Consider the following 20,636-nt stretch of genomic DNA (forward strand, 5'->3'; position numbering starts at 1 on the left):
AAAAAAAAAAAAAAAAAAAAAAGTAGTTTTTGAGCCTATTCATCACAACCAAACAAACAAAGTTTTCCTCTTTATAATATTAGTGTAGATACATCAGTTTCTGGCTTTATTAGAAGTTGAGAATTTTTTTTAATATGATCTAAAAACTATAGATTAATGAATTGAATAAATTACTTTCAATACTGAGCAATAAAATGAGCTATCCTGATAATAAATAGCTTATTATATCCTGATACTAAAGAACCATTTTATTGGTCAATAAAATATTTTAAAAGAAAAATATAGCTTTTTTCAATATTAATGTAGGAAACATTAATAAAAAACAAAATCAGCAACATACTGCAAGAAATAATACAAATTTACAATAATAAACTGATACTGTTATTATAAAAGTTGGTAATATATCTGAGCAGTTTATAGTATTTCATATCAATTGTACAGACACATTTTTTAAATAAATCAAGTATATATATAATACTTATATAATTACTAGTTGATCTGGCAAACGCTGTTTTGACTTACTTTTATCATTTAGGGGTATGAAAAGTAGATGTTGGCCGATTCTCAGACCTTCCCCACATGCACACAAAATTTAATGAGAATCGGTCGTGTTGGAGGAGTATGGTAACTAATATTGTGACACGAGAATTTTATATATATATAGATTAAAAATTTTTTAACCTGAGCTCCATTGTATGTCCATGAACCAAACTTCATGAAGCAAGTCTGCTCGTCAAATGGGAAATACTCCACATTTATCTCACAAGACGACTTATAAATAGCTGGCGGTTTCCAGTTCACCTCTCCCGTGTATTTCAATGTTGCTTTTGTCATCAGTGTCACCTGGAATTAGGGATTTCTTTGACTTTATGGTGTAAAGATTTGATAATTTATATCAGTATATAGATTTATATCATTATATACAACAAAAACTTGTAACTATGCTAAATTCCTATAGTTAAAGTATCAAAATATTAAAAGAAATATGATAATGAATAGATGATCAGATTTTAGTCTACTCCATTAACATTATGTTTAAATGAGTACTTGAGCTTAAGTTTGATGAAAATCTCAGAAAACTATCCAATGATTAGATGATGATGATGATGTGTTCTCAGTAGAACATTTATTATTTGTTTTTATTGTCTTTTTAATGGTTCATGTGAAGTGATTGCAGTAAACATTGCATGTGAACTCTTCATATTTGTATAAGTACCTCATAATTTCCATCCCAATTATTATACAGCACAATATCTGGTAACCAAATATGTTCTGACGGTACATACAGCATTTCTACACCACCATAATCATCCGGATTCCATTGTAGTTTATAATCAAACCATTTCTGAAACATAATAAAAGTTTATTAATTGTAATTCGATTGACTATGAGTACTTTTAAATGGATGTAGGGCTAGGAGACAATTTGAAATTCATTACTTGACTTCATTCTGGTCCAAAATATGCTTAATATATTTCTCAGTGTAATATAGCTACAATTGATAGAATAGAACAAGTTCTAATAGCATTAAATGCAATAATAGTGTTGCCATTTGAATGGTTATCCTGTTAAAACAGTGGGTTGAAAATATTTTTTGCAATAAATAATGAATTACCTGCTCCACCCACAAGTTTGTAGTCATGACCTGGTTCTTCAGATTGACTTCCATCAACTGAGACAATTTTAGGCCAAGTCTTACGGTCAGTATATCAGTAACATTAGTCACAGGTCGAATTAACCGATTGTAATTGCTTAGAAGATCGTCATATAGACGTTTTACGTCCGGATTTGCTTCAAGAAGTTTCACCCCTAAAAATTAGAAAATGTGTTAATGTCTTGCAAATAATACATTGCGCTTGCCAGTAGGATTTGAATGAAGAAGAAATGTAATTTTGTTATTTTCAATACCAATAACGGTAAACCTAAACTAATTTTAATTATTATTTTAGAGAGGGAACACTTTTTTTTGTGTATATTTGTCATGATTTCACGCAAAAACTACTGGACCGATTTCAAAAATCTTTCACCTTCAGAAGATTCGTCTTCACTGATTCACATAAATAATTTATGTGCCATGAGCGAAGCTAGGACAGTCCACTAGCTAATAAGTAACTTAACACAATAGATTGAAAAAAACTCAAGTAATTTTAAGTAAATAAATTATTGAAGGTCTACTAGTGTTATGTATTGTGAAGAGATAAATAATTAGAAAAGTACTCACCCAAACAGTTGTTCACATAGTGAAGTATCAACCATACAAAACTCAACTTCATATTGGGACGTAATTACTTTTTTTGTAATAAAAATGTTTACAATAGCCAAGTGGCAGCAAACACGTAATGCAGCTTTTGGATGTACGAGAAAAATTTATAATTTTAATTTGTAACGAATTCCAGGCGCATGCGTAATCAATATTCGCACAAAAGTATTCCCGCCCATTTTCAAGGAACAATAGGAAATGGAGCACAGCGCCATTTCTGTTCAGAGACAAATATAGGAACTAGTATACTTTTTAATTTTTAATTAATATGTCTAGATACACATATTTTGACAACGACATGTGTCTTACCTTGTATCACAGATAATATAATATTATATTTGTACTTAATATAAAAATTCAATATCAAATAAAAATAAAAGAGGAAGAAAAACATATGACATTATTTATTTATAAAAATCTTATGAATAAGAAAAAAGTTAAAGTGTGAGCCGTCAATCTACAATTTTAATAACGTTAATAATAAAATAGAAATTTAGTTGTAATGTTATCTCCTGAATCTTCATCAATAAATCACTTCTTATCTTTTATTTTGTCTTACTTGGACATTTTTTATACTTCTTACATGATAGCTTTCAAATTCTTCGTTTTCTGGAATCATGGTAATCATAATTATAACTTTTATATTTAAATCGATTACTTAATACGAGAATTAGTAAAGGAAATTAAGATAACATACAATGAACAGTAGTTAGATAAGTTCTAAATAAATTCGAACTTCAAAAGATGTAAATCGTGTGAATGTCCACGTATAATATGGCATGAGCCTACCAAGAAACAAGTCCCGCAGGCACGAAGCGCAGCAGCGCGCCTCTATAACAATGTTGCCAGCTTTATTTAATTTAAATCCCGCAAAACTGCGTAAAATAGACATGTATTTCCACATACTCGCAACTCGTGATCTTTTTCTACAATAATGGTTGACCAGTCATGGTCAAACTTGGATCATACCCGTTGACAGAGTAACTAAGTTAGTTTCTATCTCCTATCTCTATCTCCTATTACAATAAAGTATACTTGCTCTTCCCAGTCCATTCTTTCTTTCTAGTCATCAATCCTTTCCTTACCCCTTATAAGCGGGCAGCGCATTCTCAGAGGTCTGCGAATGTTCATGGGCGGTGGGGATAGTTTACCACCAGCTCAGTTGCCCGCTATGCCCACATTAAAAAAAAATGTCCTTTCCCAAGTTCAGCTCCCTCTTCATACCAAATTTCATCAAAATCCGTTTGACAATAACGAACTTTCATTAAACTTTTACCCCTTATTTCGACCCCTTCTATCCTTTTTTTGCGATAAAATGTGTCCTATGTCCTTGTCCCTTCATCAAAATCGGTTCAGTGCCTTAGGCGTGAAAGCGTAACAGACAGACATACAGAGTTACTTTCGCATTTAAAATATTAATAAAATAGGGATTTCTTTATTAGATAAGTAGTTAAGTATTATTGTATTTAACTAAAATGTTAAAAATTCATTACCTCTAACAGAATACTTTGGTAAAGGCCATAAACTGAATGGATAAAAATAGGCACTCGGTACTCTTCGTATGATAATTGGTTTTTCTTGTATAGTTTTTCGTTCTGTAAAAAAAACGTTAGAGAATATTTGAAAGTGCAGCTTGTTTTGTGTTTGTTTGTTGTTTGTTTCAAAGATTTTCCTAGAAAAAGGATGCTTTCATTTTATCAAATTGAATTGAATTTTGACCTAGTTACCTACGACCAACCCACAGATGTACCCACCATATATGAAGATGGGTTATGATTTTTGAGGTAACTGTTTAATATGCTCATCTTATTACACAGATAGTTTTACTAGTATTATATCTAGGAATATCGCTTATATGCATGTAATATAACGTATCAGTATGACTCATATAAACGGAACTAAACAGGCGAGCTTGAAGATTCAATACGATGATATAACGATTTGTCTAGTCCAGAAATGCGTTTACAATAAGGAAGGGAATGACCGTATCGAACCTTCCGGGTTCAAGGTAGGAAGTTGCTTACAATGTCATGACCATTATGTCATTGGTAATGATAGTTTATATACATTCTTCCATTCAACCCTGGACATTGTAGGACCTTTGAAGTTCCGTGTTATCTAAGAGGCCAAAGGGCAGATTTTTAAGAATCGAGCAGCTACTTTACAAATTTTTCTTCAAAATGTATCTGTCCAGCGGGCCGACAAATAAATACGCAGACAGGTTTAAAACATGCAATATTATTTGTTTTATATGAAAAAAATAAATAAAATGTGTTCGTTACTAGAGGTTTTAAGATCTATTCATAGCCTCACAAACAAACTAATAGCCATAAATCTGCCATAAGTGTCAACATAAATTGTGCATTCCAAATTAATATGTGTGTACAATTGCTCCATTCACTGACACTTCCCGGTTCAAGACGTAGGTGTAAATTTTTCACTTAAGACCAATTTCCAATACACATAAAATCTAATACGTAACAGTCTATTACAATGTATTTTTATGTTCCGTGTGACATTGTAATATAACGTAAAACAATAAGTATGGGTTAAGAATTTAATCATTATTGACAGAGGTATCTATGGTATAACCTACGGAGTATAAATCTATAGCAATAATGTAGGTGATGTTTTTGTAACTCGTGATGTTCATAACTCGTGATTTTTTTATAACTTACATAGCACATATAAGAAACTTCAATTATTATTTTATAAAAAAGATCGCCAACGTCGCTGGGAGAGGAGGTACCGGCATTACTGCAAATTCTAAAACGGGACCAAATGACAACAACTTCCTACCTAACACAAAAGAATACTGAATAACGTTAATCCGTTAAAAACCCATGAGTGACATAGCCAAGCCGTTTTTTGGGACAAGGATTCAAAACTATAGTTTAGGCCTTAATGTAAAAGCTTGAAATATTAGAATTTTTGAATATAATTTATTGTAATCCTTGACCTACGCGATCATATTACTCTTCACGTATCCAATAAGCCAAACTTGAGGTCGGTCATGTCACGTTGCGTAGGTACTTCGTCAATCATGAATCGCAGTACCTAATTCAATTTGAATAACGAGATAAACGATATTATATTTCGGTTATGAGATTCGATAACGTGACAACAAATAATTCTGGATATACAAAGCATATTTTAATGTGTATTTCAAGAAACTATAAGCTCTGTGACCACCAGATAAAAAAATGTAAAAAAGTAAAATAAGTTAACTACATCCCTTCTGCTTTAAGTAGATAATTTATCTCTGGAACACTACGAGATTATCATGTCTGGAGGTTAATACAATAAGCAAGTGATATATACTGTGAACAAACTATAAATATTGTTTTATAATAACTAGTATTATATTTGACTGGAAACTAGAATCTAATAGAAAACCAACGTTAGGCTCAAGCTGAACTTAATCCTTTTCTCGCATGGAATATATATTTGTTTTATTTTTTCTTTTTTTCTCTATTATATTAGTTTACGATTAAAACTTCAAGCTCTCAACACATTTTGAAATGCGGTTAAAGTAATAGATCCAAATCGTTAAATACATATTATGGTTCCAATAAAAACGATGCGTTGCAGTTAAGACTATAATATTGAAAGGTTACATAGCTCAGCGAAACTCGTGGACCGTGGCTGAAATGCTATTAGTCCTGGACGCATTGTGCCAATGAAGAAAAACCGTGACGCCTTTAACTGGTTTGTCATAACATGACAGGCTTTTGTTATCTACTTGAAACAGCCTCGCCTCCTGTTTTTCGCGAAATCAGCGTTTTCGGTCTTTGGGCGTATCATACGCTACAAGCTACTAAATTAAGATAGCTAGCTAAATTTTGTTTGTTTGTTACGACCTTAAAAGCTATTCGATCTATGTAAGTTTTTTCTCTTCACGATAAGATGTTGCTTATCTTCAACGAGTAACTAAGTAAATCCAAATTCATTGGATATTTACCTACATAATTTAAATACTTACCTAAATAATTTAAATACATATTTCTGAATATATTTTAGAGGTCCGCACAATGTTTGAATGGATATTATTTACTAGGACCTTTGAGTTAATATTTTGAGTAACATTGGGCACAATCTAAACAGTCACTAGAAAATATATCAGTCTAATATATGCTTCGCCTCATCTGTGAAAGTCGAAAACGTACTGGTAGTTGTTTTATTTCCATAAGTACAATCATTTACAAACAAAATTTGACAATAATAGCAATTATTTAATTCTTATTTATTTGATAATACGAAGATTAAATTTCATAAGAGTTAAATAAACAATGGGGTCACTATCAACCGCGACCGTAACTGCAAAGGTATAAATGATTGAAGATCGGTCAAAAATAGGGTGAGATACCTACTTAGCATCCGTCCGACTTGGGAGTAGGGCTACCAAACGGTAGAAATATTTTTACATAATATAAATTATCCTTTTTCCCTGACATTGAGCTGTCTAGAAGAACTTGCTCTCATCTTATGTACACCAATAGTCAATGACAAATTCTTAATTTGATGTTTACAGTCGTAGTAACCGTTTGTCTAAATATGTAGCTTAATTTTGTTATAAAAACATTGTTTTTTATTGTGTAGATACATTTGCTCAATTTATTACATTCTCTTGCTAAATTTAACGCCATTCTAGTGGGTTCACACTTTTTCGATTTACCTCGTAGGTAGTCTAAGCTGTAAACCGTCTCAGTGAGTGAATTAAGCAAATATAATTTCTCACATATTCTCTGATCTCGTAACCCTACTCAAGAGTTGGGAGTGATAAGTGCAGTATTAGGTAATGTAGGTCAGTTTATGCGATCAAAGTTGCCGCAAACCAACAATCACTTAGCAACCAATTTTGTTGTCGCGATACTTCTTTTTTTTATTTTTTATTGTCACAGGAAGGAAATCGGGGCTTGTTATCTGATCTGCTAAACTACACATGCTTCCTTATAAAAAGGTGAACATTGCAAGCGCATTTTATTCTTGTACATAGGTGTTTATACGAGAAAACAAAAATACTCTAAAGTCTATGACGAATTTTGAATCTATGACGAATAAAGGTACGAAGAAAGGCGTATGATCGAGATATCAACATTATTATCAACATGTTATAGTAAACGATACGGCTGAATAACTTTCAGGAAGTTAATTAATAGGTGCCGTTAAATAAAGAGCCTAGGCTTTTATAATGAAACGATTTATTTAACCAGCTACGACATATACGAGTACATCAGGTTCGGAATTTTGAATAAATGCAGTAGTTGTGTGCTAGCTTTAATTTTAGGACAAATATAATATATTTTTAAATAATAAATAGTTTAGCCTGTGTTGATTGTAGTCTAAACTCTATGCGATAGTGGTTAAATATAATTTAAAAATACATATTTTTAATCCTACCTTTACTTTCCATTTTCTTGTTTGGCGCCAACGCAGGCTCGCTTACAACAATAGCTACGAGAGCGCAAACACAAACCACAACGGCAGTATGCGCGTGCGCCATGTGTATAAATATATTTACAACAGCTAACAGGCCAGTGTCCACACAATCAACGACAGCGTTATACTGACACAATACCCAGTAACACAGTACGAATCTTCGTCACCCACATTGAGTACCGACTAAATAACATACAGACTGATTTATTAATAAATAAGAGCCTCCTGTCGATACATAGGCGGTGAAAATTATAGCCGTCTTTGATTTTAAATAATCACAATCAGGCAAAAGCAACTAAGTATTTCTAAAATAAAGTCGCGTGTCCCCTAGTGGGTTTTGGGGCAGATGATGTACATCTGTTTCACCAATCGATTTTTTATATGGACAAGTAGGTGATCAGCCTTCTGTGCTCTGCTAGACCAAGACAATGTCGAACCCAAGACCTTTCGTTTCTACGCTGACGTGTTAACCACTGTACTAAAAAGGTGGTCGTAAGCATTTGGGGACAATGTAAGCTACTGCTATTTAAAACCTAAGAGGTTTTAGGGTGGATTAGTACCAGATAACCTCATTAAAAAGCCGTGGTGGCTCTGTGGTGAGAACCTCGGACTTCAAAATCGACAAGTCGGGGTTCGAGACCGGGCGAGCGTGCAGGAAACAAATTGATTTTTCAATTTATCTGCGCATGTAGATAACATCACCACTGCTTAAAACGGTGAAGGAAAACATCGTGAGGAAACCGGCATGTCCGAGAATCAAAAGTTCGACGACATGTGACATCTGCCAACCCGCACTTGGCCAGCGTGGTGGATTATGGCCTGAACTCTCACAGGAGGCCTGTGTCCCGGCAGTGGGAACATATAAGGGCTGATGATGATGATCCTCATTAATTGTTAAACGATTATTATATAAGTAGGATAACGAAAAATACTTCGAATCATCCTAATACGTATAGTATTTTCATCTGTGTTAATACAATATGTCAAAAGCTGAAGGGGCACCTCACGCCATCTATTGAGACAATTAACAATCATCTCAACCAAGACACGCGGCCTTTTTTAAATTATATTTTTAGTTTTATAGTAAAGAGTAGTATAATAATACAGTTTTATAGTATTACACCATACCGGTATAAAACCTATGTAGTCACATTTACCATAAAGGAGATAAAGAACCGTCATACCTGCATTAACATATTTCAATCAAATGGGTCATGTTTTGAAGCAATCATAAATTTATTTAATGAAATTTTAAATTATCTAGTAATTAAAACTTATAATGAAATTACAAAGAAGTGCAAACAAAGACACGGAGTGTAGCTATTTGTCAACAAACTTGAAGGAAATAGTTGATGAAAATCGTAAGCTTCGGCAACAGCTTCTTGAAGCTACAAATAAACAACATCAGGAAATGACAAGAGCCATCGAGTTGAATGAAAAGAATACTGCTCTGAAGCGGCAAATCTGCGAAATAAAACTGAATGCAAGCCATATAAATAATTAAATTCTGTATTTGTTAACATGCAACGAACGTATGAACAGAAAATAAAGTGTTTAGAAATGGAAAATGATAATTTGCGCAATCAAATTTTATTGGCAAAAAGGAAAAGAAAGGAAGCAAGCGAAAATGCGAAAACGCTGGCTGAGTCGAATTTTTATTTGGAAAAATATCTGAATAAACTCCGTGAAAACAGCATTGCAGGGATAAATACAAAGGTTGTGGACAATGAAAAACTCGTAGATTAAATTATGTAGGTAGGTTTCAGTGAACCAGTTTTGTTTTCGTGATAATATGTAGGTGTATTTCAAATAGTCTAAGCTACATTTTAATATCGATTTTGATTTCGTACCTATCAATAAACTTTAATTATATTAAAAACATGTAATTTTTTATTTCGAATTAATAATAGGCACATCCTAGAAATAATTAATCTTATACCTTTAAACGAGCAATTCTTGTATATATATTATATATATACTAGCTGCACCCGGCAAACGCTGTTCTGCCTTACTCTTATCATTTAGGGGTGTGAAAAATAGATGTTTGCCGATTCTCATAGATACCGGATAAGCACAAAAAATTTCATCAAAATCGGTCAAGCCGTTTCGGAGGAGTATGGCAACGAAAACTGTGACAGGAGAATTTTATATATTAGATATATAATATTGGAATCTCGGAATCGGCTTCAACGATTTTCATGAAATTTTGTATATAGGGGGTTTCGGGGGCGATAGATCGATCTAGCTAGGAATCTTTTTTAGAAAATGTCATATTCGTGTTTTATTCGTGTTTTTTTTCCTGACATCTATTGGTGAATAATAATACTATAAATGCGAAAGTTTGTGAGGATGGATGCATATGTGTGAGTCTGTTACTCTATCACGCAAAAACTACTGAACCGATTGCAATGAAATATGCTTCGTAGATAGCTGGACAACTGAAATAACACATAGGCACTTTTTATACCGATATTCCTACGGGATACGGAGTTACGCGGTTTCAACCGCGGGTCACAGCTAGTATAACTCTAAAACATGAAGCAATGGTAGCTCGGTGGGACGTAAACTGTAATGTCGAGCGTTCTGGGCCAGAATGTGCATTATCCATATCACCAATGTTTGATATTTACAAGCTCCGACGTTTTCGCCGCAGTTTCCGTTTCCGTGGAATTTGCCCCTAAAAATTTTCTTTGTTGGCAATCTATCCAAAGTGGCTGTCGCTACTGGAAACCCGGCATTTCAATTTATTTTATTTATTAATATTATAAATTAATTTATTTATTATAAATTTACAATTTTACATGCATTTCAGGTAAAATGTCATATTATACATAGCAATTATTAGAAATGTAAACGATAATACCCCTCTGTTCTAGTCCACCGACTGTGTAACCGCAGGATAGAGATTTATATAATTTTATTATTTTTTTTTGTCTAGTGGAAAGGTTTGTGTATTCAATATTCGAATTATACAATCAAAAAGATAAGGACGGAAGAATATAAATTTATTTAGTTCTAATTTATACTAGTCCTAGCTGTTTTTCTGTCTCATTGAAGTCGAGGCGTAGCAGAAATGTATCTAATGATTTGCTGCAAACATGTCTACTCTATAATTGACATAAGTGTGACACAAGAGAATAATTCCACGTATTCTCTTGGGTCACATTTATGTCAATTATATTCTCCTGTGTAAAAGTCGATGTTACTGTGCTACTTATAGAATGTTATGGATTATTCCATTATAGAAGAAAAATAAGGATGTTTATTTTCTGACTCCAAATTACTGTCTTGTGATACCTACACCTACTCATACTTCTCCAAGAACTGTCTTATCGACAGTTGCTTAAACATCCTGGTGGATAACAACCACAAAAAGACATCAACACACCACAATGCTATCACTTTTTAGTCCACAAATAAAACGCCTCATGTGTTGAAGTTGTTTATTAACCCTTAACGTCTATTCTCTCATCATCTTCTCCTTCTGGCGAGCCAGCTTCTTCTTCGAGAGCTTCTTCTTAGCGGGCGCGTCGTCAGTGGGCGCGGCGCGGGCAACAGCGTCTTCACGCTCGCTGAGGCACACCTCAATGTGGCAGGGGGAGGACATGTAGGGGTTGATACGACCGTGCGCTCGGTATGTACGCCTGCGGAGACAGGGAGCACGGTTTACCTGGAAAGAACAAGGATTAATTATTATATAGAGTTCTGGTACCAATGAATGTCAGGACAAAAATGAAATGTTAAAAGTATTTAATAAAAGCATATGGTGGGACTTTGGGGCTATTCAAACAATTAATACTAAGACACAAAAAAAAAATCACCCAGGCTGGAATTTCATAAATACACACACTTCTATGATGCTCTTCCACTTAGAATTCTTAGAATTTCAAAATACAAATGAAATCCTATTAATAATATTTATGCTTCATGTTTAACCGTTTAAAAGAATGTATGGAAGTGGGTTCATGTTTGTTACACTTTCACACAAAAAAAGCTGATTGGTAATGGCAACATATCTGTGGTTATATGAGTTAGCACAAGGATGTCCAAAAAAAAGGCACGCTTGCAGGCATACACAATCTGCACTGAATGTGTTTGAATGTGAAACATGTTTCTATACACAACAGCATTTCTTTGAGTTGATAATATTATAGAATGTAGAGTAGTTACTACTTTTTATACAAAATTTGGTATAATTTTACAAAAAGGATGGATGGATGCTACCTCAGTGATATTCATAAATTCTAACTATTGGGGGACAGAATACCGAACTATAAAAGAACTAGAGCTATCTTTTTTGTGGAGAACTAGAACTGTAGTTCTGTATCGAGGTGGAGATTACAAAAAATTTGAGACATTAACAACACTATATGAACATCAAGCTTAAAAACTATGTGACAAGCAATATACTTATTTGGAATAATATAATTTTATGCAAAAGATTTTTTGTGACTAAAAATGTATGAGTAAAAAGCTAAGTCAAAAATTAAAACATTTTTGCCAAATGAGATCTTCACACATGATATTTTATGCCTTTTGAAAACAATCTATACAATGATATAGAATGTCAAGCAAAAAAGGCAAATATAAAAAGGAAAATCATTTACTACAAAACTATAACTTATAAGCTCACAGCATTAGGCACAATAAAGCAGTTTCCAGAATAAAGCAGTATACTAATAATATGATCAGGTCAGGTCATAATCCAACTATACGAAATCCAGAACCCAATTTATTAATTTAAGAATATTTAATTATGATAAAATATGATGACATATTATAGTGAACTTTTTAATACGAAACAAATAGCATAAATCAGAGATACTAATTTTATGGATGAAATATTGGTAGGAAATTTCAGTGAGTGTAGATGGAGCTGATCAGCTTATTTGCTGATACCTGGAGGTTTTCTCATTTTACGGGTAAATATGGCCAAAATAAGAAACAGATACAGAAAAGAGGTATCTGCTCTGTATTGGGACAAAAAAGGCTTATAAAATAACTAGCTGCACCCCGAGGTTTCACCGCGTGAGTCCGTAACCTGTAGGTTATTCCAGTTGTCCAGCTGTCTACGTACCAAATTTCATTGCAATCGGTTAAGTAGTTTTAGTGAAAGAGCAACAAACAAACACATCATTACAAACTTTCACATTTATAATATTAGTAGGAAGTAGGAAGAATTACATAGTGCTGAGAGTGAATCTATTCATAATGTATGCTATTGCACTTTATTTCATGGGATTAAAAACAAAAAAAAAATTGTAAAAATAAAATACAATGTGGTCAATGTTATACAAACAATAAAATAAATAAAAACTAATAATAAGAAAAAAATTTATCATGACACTTAAAAATTAATAAAACATAAATAACATTTAAAAATACAGGCAATAAAGAAGACTATTGTGAGGAAATAATTGTCTTTATGTCTCTTCATTACACCAACACCACAATTTGGTACAAATTTCAACCCTGAAGGGACCCAGAAAGGAGAACTATACGATAAAAAACATGATTGCCTGTCTTTGACAACATGGGCAAAGCCACAGCCGGAAAGCTAGTCTATATCAATAGAAAAGAGAGGTAAAGTTTTTTGGTTTCTTTGCACCCTAAATGCTCTGAAACTACTGGTGCAATTTTGAAATTTCTTTCACCAGAAGAAGGCTACATCATTCCTGAAAGCTATTGGATACTTTAAACCCCGATAATGTACCACAGGCGAAGCTGGGGCAAACAGCTAGTTATTTAATAATAATGTTTACTAGTTTTAGCACATGTTTTGGTTAGATTTAGAAATCAATTTATTATATACTAAATAGTTTAATCAGAAGTAACAATGAGATACAATTAATGAAACAATCAATTAAAATTACTGGAAGGTAATAAATTCTGTTTATTAGTTTCTTTCATTTTTAAAGGCATAAAATTCAAAATTACTTTCAACAAAGGTATAATTATGTAAAATATCTTCAACAAAATTTGAATAATACTCGTATAATGTTAGTCTGAGGTATATATGAAAGCTATTAACAAATGTTATACTGTCACAAGTGTTCATATCTATATAATTATTATATTATACATCTATAAATATATATGTGGATTGTCAAATATATCAAAAGCTTCATCCACAAAGTGATAGAAAATTCCTATTCCAACGTACCTGAATGTGATCAATGACAAGCCTGTCAACATCTAATCCCTTGATGTCTGCGTTGGATTCAGCGTTCCTCAACAATTGAAGGAGGAATTCAGCTGATTTCTTCGGCCAGCGACCCTGTGTGGTTCCGAATTGCTTAGCCTGTGCACACCTTCCAACGCCACCATTAAACCTACGGAACGGAATGCATTCCTTCTTCTCAGTCACATTTTTAAGGTAACGGACAGCACGACGCAGAGGCAACTTTCTGATAGCCATAGCTGTTTCATATGTGTTCTGAAATGAAAAGTTCAGACGTGAGCACAAGTTTGATATTGTATCATGTAAACAAAACGAATAATTCGCCTTTTTAGTACCTTGAAGTGAACACGGAGGTTTGAGCCTCGCGCCTTGCATGATTTCGCTGGATTATCTGGCTCCCGAGAATAACGACCCATTTTTGTTACTGAAAAATAGAGCGGCTTTATTCACACGGGTTCCACTTTTAGGTTATTACTTGTTATTGCGATAAATATTACGCATTCACAAAAATACGAGCACATTCAACTTAATTTCACAGATCTTTTTAATATCACATATTGTTTTAATTCAATTTGAGGTAATTTTATAGGATTAAAATGGATTTTCGAACACGAAACCAACCTCTCAAGAGACTTTTAGAGCAGGAAAAGAAATAGACAATACGTTTGACGTTTAATGAGTTATGACATATTATGACGTGTTGCCAGATTATAAAATTTCTACAGATTTAGATTTATTTTATCTATGGATATTTTAGATTTTATTAAAAATAATAAAAAAGGTAAATGTTTTTTTTTTTATTGTTATTACTTTTTTTACAAATTGTTGAACTAATAAACCGTTGCGTAAAAAAATTAGGACCATGTGGATTAAATAATATATTTGCGTACTTTCTTATTTACGGAGCTACCTACATTGATGTTTACTTGGGTATGCACGCTATCAATTTAAACTTTATATATATACTGTGCAAAATACTACTCGTGCATCAATTAAACTCGTGCGAATAGTTTCATCATATAAGTAAAATTCTCAGAATTCAGAATACATGGCCTTGAATTAAAACTTTTGTTTTATATATAAAATATTTTCTTTTTTATTTTAATGCTTCCAAATGCACCCAAACACTTTTGCTTATTATGAATTCATGCACTATACTCACATTTATCCGACTGCGCCAGAAAAAGAGTTTTTTTGACATGCTCTGTAGCTTACACATGGATACCTAAGTGTTTGAGAGTTTTCGTTAGATTCATCTTGACTGTGAAAATGAGACTATTATTAAAACAAGTAGTAATTTGCATTACGTTGATATATTTTATTGTGTGGATGAGCGTTGAGCATTCTGAACGTTTTGTAGTGATTTTCCGTGCTGCTTATAATTATTGCAATCTGTAATATACCTAAAGTGACTCTAAAACACTTGGCCTTGAACATAAATGTTGAGGTAGCTACAAATAAATAAAACCATTGAATTCATAGTTACATTTTTAATCGTGTTTATCTGTTCTAGAGACTACAATAAATAAGTAGGTACTATGTGTAATTGATTACCTAGTAATATGTACAAAAATTTGATATGTTTAGAAGTTATCTACTTGCATTTATTTAATACGTAGTTACCTATGTTATATAATTTTATACAACTTATATTTCTACAAACCTAAAGCATATACGTTGATTAACAATACAGTTAAAAATTGTCCTATTCTTACGGTCGTTTAAAGGATGTCATACTATATTTTGCTTTAATGTATCAATTTTAATAAAATCGATATTTTGTACATTTCTTTATAACTTATCATACAATAATTATTAATATTTTATTTTTTCGTGCAAATTTAAATAAAATAAATGCATTAATTTAAGGTTAATAGATATTATTATTCTAATTCATAGTCATTTAGTTTTCTACAATATATACAATAAAAATACAAAGGAATATTAAAATACAAAACTCATTTAAATTTTGGTATTATGGATAATTTTTGTTAAGTACACACCCAACATTTTACAATCGAAGTTTTAAATTACATTCCATATATAATTCGACATATTTTTTTTATTTATAATAGGTACGTACTTATTAATATTAGTATTAATATCATGACTAGATTTATTTGCTTATCAAGGTTGAAATTCAATACTTAAATCAAATTTACCTAAACTCTAATATCTACAGATATAGCTATATATTCAATGTTATTGCTTTTTTATTAATATTTTAACTACTTATATAACTAATGCGGCGCTGGTGCTGTCGGCGGTAGCAGTGGTAGCGGAGCAACACATGCGGCGCAGCTGTCTCTCTCTGTAAAAGGTATTATATATTTGCGTACAACTATTTTATAACAATATAATCAATTACCAAGCTTTTAATGTATAATAATCATGAGTGAATTATTGTGTTCCCGAATCTTTGATTAAAGATTAAATTTTAAAAACGGTGCTGGCAAGATTAATTCTAAAATATTATACTGTGTATGCATAAAATAACCGCGAATGGCCCGCGATGTCAAAAATCCAAAGAGTAGTATACGCAAAAACCTTTTTGCCGCGATTATGTATATCATCTTTGAACTTATTTTCGACAAAAAGTCTACTTGTTGTTTTTTTTTATTTATTTAAAACCATTACAAATGTCTTATGATATTAATCTGTTTTATTTTTCTAGTCGGACTGATTAGGAATGTGAGAGAAACAAAGATATTGCTTATAAAACGTGGAATTATAAATACACCAATAAAGTTGGTGTTAGAATTAAACAATGAAATACAATATTAAATAATTTTGACATATGGTATAAAGTACAATTTTAATTTTATACTCATTCTGACTCCAAAATATGTTTCGTGCGTCTAAGCTTAACCATCATATATGATGGTTAAGCTTAGCAGCAGTCGACAAGCTATAGCTTGTCGACTGCTTATTGCAAGTGATTATCATTATAACTAAACAAGGTTTTACCACGGTCATGCAAGTAGTGAATTGGTGGACGTAGGTCTGGGAGACGCCATGGTTCCCTGTCCTCTTCTCTCTCCACCTTGGGCACGAGGCTGCTCCAGCAGTCGGGGCGTGGGGTGGGCACGCTGCGGCATGGCCACGTGCATGACTGGAAATAGATGTGTTTTTGTAGTGTAATACATTTTATAGTGATAACCATGTATTGGAATTTCATGAATAGTGTGGGTAATGCGATTTTTTCGAAAATCGAAAATCGGTTTTCGCTCATATTAAATGATTATAAACTTCCTTTTCTTGGTTATGATTATTGTAAAGTTTGTTTTAAAAATCGTCACTTTATCTTGCCTTTCTTTTTGTCGTATTTTTCTTTTAGCATTTCTGTTTTTAAGGAAATCCTCTTTTGACGCACAGATTCGCATTTTTACCTATAGATACTACGTTAATATCATATGTACTTAAAAAAAAGCATGAATTAAAATCTAAATCATAACTCACGCCTAACAGTCAACAAACATTTCAAACCTGTGTTTATTGTTCAAAAGATAAAACGTGGAGATAGTAACATAACCACTTAAATAAAGCACTAATTGTAGTGTCGCTTGTGCTTCGATTACCGTCACGAGATCGATCCGTTATCGTATCGGACACGCGGACAATTACCGTAATAACTCCTCGATATTATTTCATTTAACTAACAACCGTAATGTCAATTTTGAACGATTCTAAAACTTTCATAATGTATCTCTTGTAAGCATCGTGTACTATTTTGTTAGAATATGTTTTATTTGAATGAAATTGTTTCCGTTTTTTATGTTTAAGTAGCTTGCAGTAGCAATGAAATTTTGAAACTAAACGACAGTTCAAATCTCTACTGCCTTACCTGACACAAGGCTTACCTCTGCACCTAAACAGTTATAAGCAGCAATATACTATAAGCATTTGTGTTTTTCTGAAAGAATTTTCTTTCAGAATGATGATGTGAAACTAACACATAATCACAAAATCACAAAACTAGTACATAATCCGTGATCATTAATTTTTATCTTCTACTATATAAAAATAAGTCGGGTTTTCCTTCCTGACGCTATAACTCCAGAACGCACGAACCGACTTCTACGGTTTTGCATTCGTTGGAAAGGTCTCGAGCTCCGTGAGGTTTATAGCAAAGAAAATTCAGGAAAAATTTCAACAGAAAAGTGGGAAAATCATTTTTCACATACAGCCATCTGGTGGCGAAACGGAGTTCGCCGGGATTGCTAGTGAATTAGTATAAAATCACCAAAACACCTTCGAAGATGTCCGTTTAAAAGAACGTTAGGTTTCGAAAGAAGTTTAATATGGCTTTGCCTATGCAAATAAACACTTTTGTCAATAAAAAAATCATCACTAGATAAGTATCCTGTTATTATTTACGTAATGCCGTGACGCCGCGACACTGGTGAGGTGTGAATAATTAATTATGCCCTGCAGACCATACAATGCACGAAACGTTTGTTTAATATCAATATCAGATATGCCAAGTGGTAAACAAATGGTTTGCGTCGATTTGTCGATTGGTTTTTGCTTAAGATTAGAAGCAATTTCGACCACGTGGCAGGATTTGAACCCGCGTTATTTGCCGTATGAAATTGTTTTTAACTCTTAAAAATTTAATTCTCATTTATAAATAATAGAGATAAGTTTAAAGTACTGATTATTAATATGTTTGTAAGACTGTGAAATAACATAAAGTTTAAATAAGTAAGTTGGATATTAATATAAGTCGCGTAGTATTGAAAAATGTAGCGATAAATACTACTAAGACCTGTTATGTAGATATTTAATTCAACACAAACACTAATAGAAATCACACACTTATCTCTGCAGTTTGCATAATCATGAAAAATTTTGGAAATTTGGTTGTTTGAAACAAACTAAAAATAAATTAATCAAACATGCCATTAAGTTAGAGGAATAATAATTATTGTGAATCGTTCACCTTTCAAGCAGCAAATAACTCTAGCTATTATTCTGAATAGAAAAATTAATGTTCCGCACGCGTGCCAATAAAATGGACTTAAATGTCATCTCCCAAATGAGGTTGGTAAATAAAAAACTAAATGCCACGTCGGCATTTGTAACCAATGCTATGGGTTACGCATCACATTAAGGGATGCCTATGTTTCATCCAGAACTTTAACTTTTGGAGTTCAATACTTTTACTATTATTTAATTGTAAAATTTCACATGCGTAGCTAAAGATGGTGCAAGCCTCCTAACTATCCCCAAAAACAAAGCTCCTATATAAAATGGCTCCGTTGTGTTGTGAAGCCAAGACAATCAAGCAAACAATCTCGCATTTATAAGACTTGAAAGGATCATTCCAAAAGGCAAATATATGAGTCATCTTATTATATGCAATGGATTGCTTGCTATATTATATTATAGAACAAGTACTAGAAATTTGTTTATTGTCCCTACTACATCAAAAATAAACTTGAACCTGATCTGACTAAGCCGTTTAAGGTTTAATTTAAATTAAAAAAAAAATCCAAAACTGTTCCATTTTTGAAATTATATAGCCTCAGACCTCTGACCTTATCTTTCCCCTTTGTAACTTGCAACCGAGATAAAAAAAATATATAGGCCACATGCGCCACATGTCGCGATTCAGTCTTTACATGCTTAAATATGAAACAATAGGCATTGTGGATATGAAACGTAACATTCTCTGCAATCGTTTTAACATTCAGTATCATTGTAATATTCAAAACTTTATTTGTGTTAATCCTGAAGAAAAATTCCATTTAACTTTAGTACGAAAATGAGAGCTTAAGTAATGGTTAACCTTAATGATATGGCTATGATTATCGAATAGTTTCATATGTGATTAAACGATTGTCACAAATTAAACCGAAAAATAACAAAATAATGCATTGAAATGCCTTAGAATTTGTTTTAAATTTGATCCTGCTTACGCCATCACCGTAATAGCGAAATATACATAATTCCAATGTCGATAATACCGATGTAGTCACAGTTATAAATAAATAATAAATTTATTTCTTATCAAATTACAAGATTTTTCTTAATTATAGATTATCCGTTCGATAAATTATTACACAATTATATAAAAACTATCTGTAACCCGCGGCGTCACTCGCGTGGTTCCTGGTTCAAAATAGCATATGTACTAATCTAGACTATAATCTATCTCTGTACCAATTTTCATACAGATACGAAAAGCTGTTTTCGCGTGAGTGTAACAAACATCCATACATCCATACTTACAAACTTTCGCGTTCATAATATTAATAGGACGTCTAGCAATTTATCAAAATACGGGTTATTAAAACATTAAATACAATATTCGAGATATAAAATTTAAATAAGGATTGAAAAATCAAACCTCAATGTCATCATAAAGTTAAGTATTTCTTGTAAGCATTTGTTTAGAAACAATGTTCAATCAGCACAATATACGAAGTAATAAATCACAATTAAAATACAGTAGAACTTAAAATTTAACAAAGTAATTGTTATCTGAATAATGAATGACAAATCTGTTTGTCCTTGGAGCGTGTAATTAACTCCGTCCCCGGCCCTATGTCCCGGGGGACATGCATATGTCCTTGCGCGTATTGCTTATTCAATTACGGCCTGTCGCCTCTAGCTTGCTCATGGATTATCGTTTAATATTCAATTTTTCATAATTAAATTGATAACTGTGATTTGTATTACATATACTTAGTCTGGCCATAAATACTGTTACACTTAATTATAAAAAAATATTACATTTGAATTTCGAATCTG

The 20,636-nt window shown here is 32.4% G+C and overlaps 3 protein-coding genes across 7 annotated transcripts in view; all 3 read right to left on the reverse strand.

The window, feature by feature from the left end:
* The window catches only part of LOC119839563 (acetylcholine receptor subunit beta-like 2), a 38,626-nt gene extending 30,774 nt beyond the window's left edge, over positions 1–7,852 (reverse strand). For 3 of the 5 annotated variants that reach the window (XM_038365910.1, XM_038365912.1, XM_038365913.1), the window contains exons 1-4: positions 2,222–2,494; positions 1,616–1,809; positions 1,217–1,345; positions 682–843 (exon numbers count right to left, since the gene is read on the reverse strand). In XM_038365910.1, coding sequence (XP_038221838.1) covers positions 682–843; positions 1,217–1,345; positions 1,616–1,809; positions 2,222–2,273 — 537 coding nt within the window. In that variant the 5' untranslated portion in view covers positions 2,274–2,494. Of the gene's footprint in view, positions 1–681; positions 844–1,216; positions 1,346–1,615; positions 1,810–2,221; positions 2,497–3,753; positions 3,856–7,660 lie in introns of those variants that run through there. The other 2 variants (XM_038365914.1, XM_038365911.1) reach the window with 2 other exon arrangements.
* Positions 7,853–11,128: 3,276 nt separating this feature from the next.
* LOC119839626 (60S ribosomal protein L17) lies at positions 11,129–14,591 on the reverse strand. The gene is made up of 4 exons (XM_038366023.1): positions 14,502–14,591; positions 14,216–14,304; positions 13,863–14,135; positions 11,129–11,369 (listed from the first exon to the last, which is right to left on the reverse strand). The coding sequence occupies exons 2-4, from the start codon at positions 14,294–14,296 to the stop codon at positions 11,160–11,162; spliced, it is 564 nt and encodes a 187-aa protein (XP_038221951.1). The 5' UTR covers positions 14,297–14,304; positions 14,502–14,591; the 3' UTR covers positions 11,129–11,159.
* Positions 14,592–16,120: 1,529 nt separating this feature from the next.
* The window catches only part of LOC119839691 (SKI family transcriptional corepressor 1 homolog-B), a 14,694-nt gene continuing 10,178 nt past the window's right edge, over positions 16,121–20,636 (reverse strand). The window contains exons 8-9 of the mRNA XM_038366109.1: positions 16,848–16,992; positions 16,121–16,191 (exon numbers count right to left, since the gene is read on the reverse strand). Of these exons, the coding sequence (XP_038222037.1) occupies positions 16,121–16,191; positions 16,848–16,992 (216 nt within the window). The remainder of the gene's footprint in view (positions 16,192–16,847; positions 16,993–20,636) is intronic.

This window comes from Zerene cesonia, chromosome 4 (genome assembly GCF_012273895.1).
Source record: "Zerene cesonia ecotype Mississippi chromosome 4, Zerene_cesonia_1.1, whole genome shotgun sequence".
NCBI lineage: Eukaryota > Metazoa > Arthropoda > Insecta > Lepidoptera > Pieridae > Zerene > Zerene cesonia.